Source organism: Gadus macrocephalus, chromosome 15 (genome assembly GCF_031168955.1).
Source record: "Gadus macrocephalus chromosome 15, ASM3116895v1".
NCBI classification, from domain to species: Eukaryota; Metazoa; Chordata; class Actinopteri; order Gadiformes; family Gadidae; genus Gadus; species Gadus macrocephalus.
Window position 1 is genome coordinate 11,394,512 of NC_082396.1, and position 5,000 is coordinate 11,399,511.

At 40.9% G+C, this 5,000-nt stretch overlaps 1 protein-coding gene across 1 annotated transcript in view; it reads right to left on the reverse strand.

Moving 5' to 3' along the window:
- The window catches only part of vax1 (ventral anterior homeobox 1), a 7,939-nt gene extending 3,194 nt beyond the window's left edge, over positions 1 to 4,745 (reverse strand). The window contains exons 1-2 of the mRNA XM_060073419.1: positions 3,910 to 4,745; positions 1,898 to 2,085 (exon numbers count right to left, since the gene is read on the reverse strand). Coding sequence (XP_059929402.1) covers positions 1,898 to 2,085; positions 3,910 to 4,123 — 402 coding nt within the window. The 5' untranslated portion in view covers positions 4,124 to 4,745. The remainder of the gene's footprint in view (positions 1 to 1,897; positions 2,086 to 3,909) is intronic.
- Between the last annotated feature and the right edge of the window lie 255 nt (positions 4,746 to 5,000).

A 5,000-nucleotide genomic window follows, 5' to 3' on the forward strand; every position in this document is an offset into this window, starting at 1 on the left:
GTCTAAAGGGTGGCAAAAGACAGGCTCAGGGGTTTTCTGTGCTTTTCATAAAAATCGAAATCACTGCTATTGTGAATTAATTTAATTGTTTCTAATGTGTGTTGTGAAAGGAAATACTGGCAGCCATTAAGGTGTTCATGTTATAAAAACGATGCTTCAATCAAGCAAATGCAGCATTCAAGCAAGATTTGGAAGAAGATGTATTTAACACATATTCACTTCCACACACCATTAACAGCTGAACAAATATCCTTCAGAATAAAATTGCTTTGCATTTATTTTCAGAGCCCAAAAAAGGGTTTTGCTCAGTGGTCTTTGTAATGGATTTTGAAAGCACACAAGATAGTTCATAATCTGTATGTGAAAAGGTCTATGTTTTGCTGTTAACACAAGCAGCTGATCGGAGAAGGACAGACTGAACCAGGCAGCTCAACATGGGCCTCAGCCCTCCCTAAGGAAACCTAGCTGGGCTTTCTTATGACAAAAGACACACGGGAGGACCAGGGATCTGATCCGTGTTGACATGGATTCATGATGGAGAGGCCATCGGCCATTAATCAATTGAACCCAGATGTTGAAACAATGTCTTCTCAATACCGCAGCCCAACCACGCAGGCTAACGCAGTGTGAGTGTGTGTGTGTGTGTGTGTGTGTGTGTGTGTGTGTGTGTGTGTGTGTGTGTGTGTGTGTGTGTGTGTGTGTGTGTGTGTGTGTGTGTGTGTCTGTGTGTGTGTGTGTTTGTGCGTGTGTGAGTGAGTGTGTGTCTCACTCTGTGTGTTTTTGTGTGTTTCACAGAGTGAACACACTGTTCACCCTCGGAGGTCGTGTCGTGTGACCTTCTAGTGACAGTGATGTGGCCGCTACACATGATTAGTATGATTAGCAATAATAATACCTCCATAATTCGCACTATTATGAGGTGAGTAAAAGTGTCTATGGATCATAAGGCTAATGAGCAGAGATAATTTGCTCAGTCTTCTTAAACTGCCTGGGGCTCGTATTTAAGTAAATATATATATATATATTCAAATAGATTTAAATAGATCTGTAATACTAGAAAGCCGAACTCTTCCTCCCACATACACAAATGTGATTTTAATTTATTTATACATATATTAGTATTTTCAATTAAATATTCTATATAACATATTCTATATTTATGTTTATGAAAGAATAAAGTATCTCTCTATCTATCTATAAGATTTCCTGAGTCTATTGTTGTGACTTTACATCAAGGGGTTTGGCTGGCAGGAAGGAGATGTCAGCTCCCCCTCCCGACCTCCCTCCCTCCCACTCTCTCTCTCTCCTCCCTCCCTCCCACTCTCTCTCTCTCCTCTCTCTCTCTCCTCTCCCTCTCTCCTCTCTCTCTCTCCTCTCCCTCTCTCCTCTCCCTCTCTCTCTCTCTCTGTGTGGGCTGTGTGTGATTCACAACCAGGGGTACAGGTTCCAGGGGGTACTTGTTATGATTTTTGAAAATAATTACAATGTAAAATACTTATATTTATAGAATCTGTGATTTAAATGTTGATTGTGGCTGTCCAATATAACTCATCTTATTTGATTTCAAATACCTCTGGGTCATGACAATATAATTAATGATACTAGTATAATATTAGGTCCTAGGCCACAACACTATTAATAATGAAGCATAATATTGGTTTCTATGCCATTAAAGTATGAAGAATTATGCTAAATTAGGATATTATGTTATTTGTTCCTTTGTCACTACAGTATTAACCATGATGCTAAATGTTAATAGTATAATATGAAGTTCAATAAATGTCATAATTTGTGGCTCGATGATGGTTGATGAGGGGGCCCTGAGCCATACTGGTTTAGGTGTGTGTCTCCTACAGGGACCTAAACACAGTGTTATCTTGTTGGTCAGCGGCCCTACCTGGGTCTCAGACAGGTTGAGCTGGCGGGCCAGCTCGGTACGCTCGCGGCCCACCACGTACTGGCACCGTTGGAACTCCATCTCCAGCCGGTAGAGCTGCTCCGCCGTGAAGGAGGTCCGCGTGCGCTTGGGCCGGTCCAGGTCCAGACCTTTGGGCAGGATGATCTCCCTGATGGAGCCCTTTGCATCTGCAGAGGCAGGGAGAGAGGGAGAGAGGGAGAGAAAGAGAGAGAGAGATGTGAGTTATGATGGAACAGAGCATGGTAGAAGGTGGTTCAAAGTAAAGCAATTTGTATCGTATTGGATGTGTTTACAGCTAGATAGTCAGTTCAATAATTCCGAATTGTAATTATTGTATTCTAAAGTTATATATATAATATTGTTATTGTTATTGGTGCTTCTTAATATTATTGCTGATATAATATTTTTATTATTGTTAGTGTCGGAATTTCCCACAATATTTAATAAAGATTCATTATCATATCACAAATTGTATTTGAAGTACACAATATTAATTGTAATTGTTATTTGGATATTTTGTCATTATTTGTGGGAAATTCATAGTTCCCACATTCAATAGTGGTCAAAATTTATAGCAAATTATTAACAATTATTTCACCAATAATAATGACGAAAGCTGCCCAATAGTTTTTACATAGAGATGAATATATATTAGAAGAATGAAGGTAAATGGGAAAGTATACAATAAAGAGACCATAAATATTTCTCCACCAAAAAATAAAGGTTTTGTGTTTCTGTATCGAAAAAAAATTATAGAATGTCGATTGATTATTAATAAATGCATAGCACTATACAGTTATTATTATATATTTTTTTTAAATGACTCAATTATACCAAACGTAAAAAGACAATACGCTAAAACAACAAAACATGATTGGTCATGCTCTTCTTTATACATAAATAATAAACTTGAAGATTTTGTATTCCATCGGTCTGGTTGCTGCATCAATATAATATTAATATAATTGTATTGCCCATCACATTTAATGAAGATAATTTAACTAAATATACATCAATGATAATATTTACATCATAATTTATGTAGAAGCTGATGAAACTGAAAATCGATTTTATTAATTTATATAATCGATAACTTATGTATAAAATAAAACCAAATACTTTTCTTTACTTCTGATAGTTTATGTAGTAACTCCTTGGAATATAATTTATTTAATCACAATCACATACTTGCATTTTGAAATGTAGCAGACAAACCATTGAAAGTAATACTAAAACATATTATATTACCGTAGTCCGTAGTAGCCAACTTAAAGCTAACATTTCCCAAATAAAAAGCAGAACCTTTAAAAACCCTATTCTAGTCAATTCTAGTTAAAATACTTTTGAATATTTCATAGATTAAAATGACCAAAACCTTCAGGCCAACAACAACTAATTTCCTATTTAACAATAACAATTTATTCAAACTTTTCGATTGATGAAAGATTAAATTACTTTTTGAACCATCACTAAATGCAGAATATGTTAAACAAGACAATAACACACAAATTTGTTGAAAATAACTCATGCATCAAAAGTATAATATCTTCCTTATGAACTTTAGCATGAGAGGAAAAACAAAAGAATGAACTACTTTATCATAAAAAGCAACTTTGATGCAAAAACTAAATCTCTTGCGAAAACTAAGTGTTTGGTTCTACACAAATTCCAAGGGCAAAAAATAAAACTAATATTTCAGTCATTTAATACATTAGTCTCCAACCCGGTCCTTTAACAAACTGCCGGTCGAAAACCTGCTGAGTCCAACATAACTACCGCGACTAATCTGTGTGTGTGTGTGTGTGTGCCTGCGTCTGCATCTTAGTGTGGGTGTGTGTGCTGGTAACAACAACAAACCAATTCCGCAGCAAACACAAAAGATTCCGGGAAAGAAAAAAAATAAACGGCAATGAAACAGAAAATAATCCTAAATCAAAAAACCGAAACCGAAGCACGGAGACAAACGGCGAGGTAGCGGGGGCGGTGCTCACCTCGGACCAAGATGCGTCGGCAGTAGTCAGGGTCTCCTGTGCCCCCCCGGGTGTTTTCGCAGCTCTCCCCCGTCCCGGAGCCAGAAAAGGAATCCTGCGGCTCCTTCAGGAGGCTCTTGGAGAGGCTTCCCGTCGTCTCCTTGCCCTCCTTCCCCTCCTTCAGGACGCTCTTCAGCACCATAGTGTCTCTCTCCTGCCCGTACCGCACCTCCATACTCCCCTGGCTCCTGATTCTCTCCTCTTCTTCTTCTTCTTCTTCTTTCTCCTCTCCCGGGGTTAAAAGAAAATAAACCTTCTGCTCCTTCGTCCTCCTCTACCTCGCTTGGTTTGGTTTGTGGTTAAGAGATAGAAAGAGAATAGAGATGGAGGGAGAGAAAGAGCAAGAGCGAGAAAGAAAGAAAGGAAAAAAGAAAGAAAGAGAGAGAGGGATTGTGAACGGCCGGGAGACGCCGCGCGGGTCCGAGTCCGAGTCGCGATTGGTGTGGGTTTCAAACCTGCGGCGCGGAGCGGGCTGCAGACAGCTAGCTAATGGTGGTCCGGGCTCTTGCCGCCACCGTGGAGTCCTTATTATTGGTGACCAGAACTCCCTTTCGCCCAATGACCATGGACTTGTGGACCGTCAGCGGCGCCGCGATGCCCCCCCTTCACTCATCAGACACCAGCCCTCTGATCGCAGACCTCCACATCATCAGCGCCGCAGACACACACCGGCCGCCTCAATTGATTACGGTCATTTGGCTGCCTCTGGATCTGCGTCGTCCTCGTGAAAGGATACGCTAAATAGTTTGGGGGGGAAAACAGGGTGAGTCCTGATGGAGGGGCTTGCGTGGCCCGCCCCCCCCCCCTCTCCCCACTCCTCCTCCTCCCCCTCCCCGTCCTCCTCCTCCTCCTCTATGAGTTGGCTGGCTGCTCTTCTTCGTCCGAGGAATCAAGACAAATGATTGGTCTATTGTTGCTGCTGCCAAGCCTTTGCTAAACCCCTAACGCCTGTGTGCATGCACAAACACACGCACACGCGCACACACACACACACACACACACACACACACACACACAGACAATCGCAAACACACGATCACATGGACTCACAG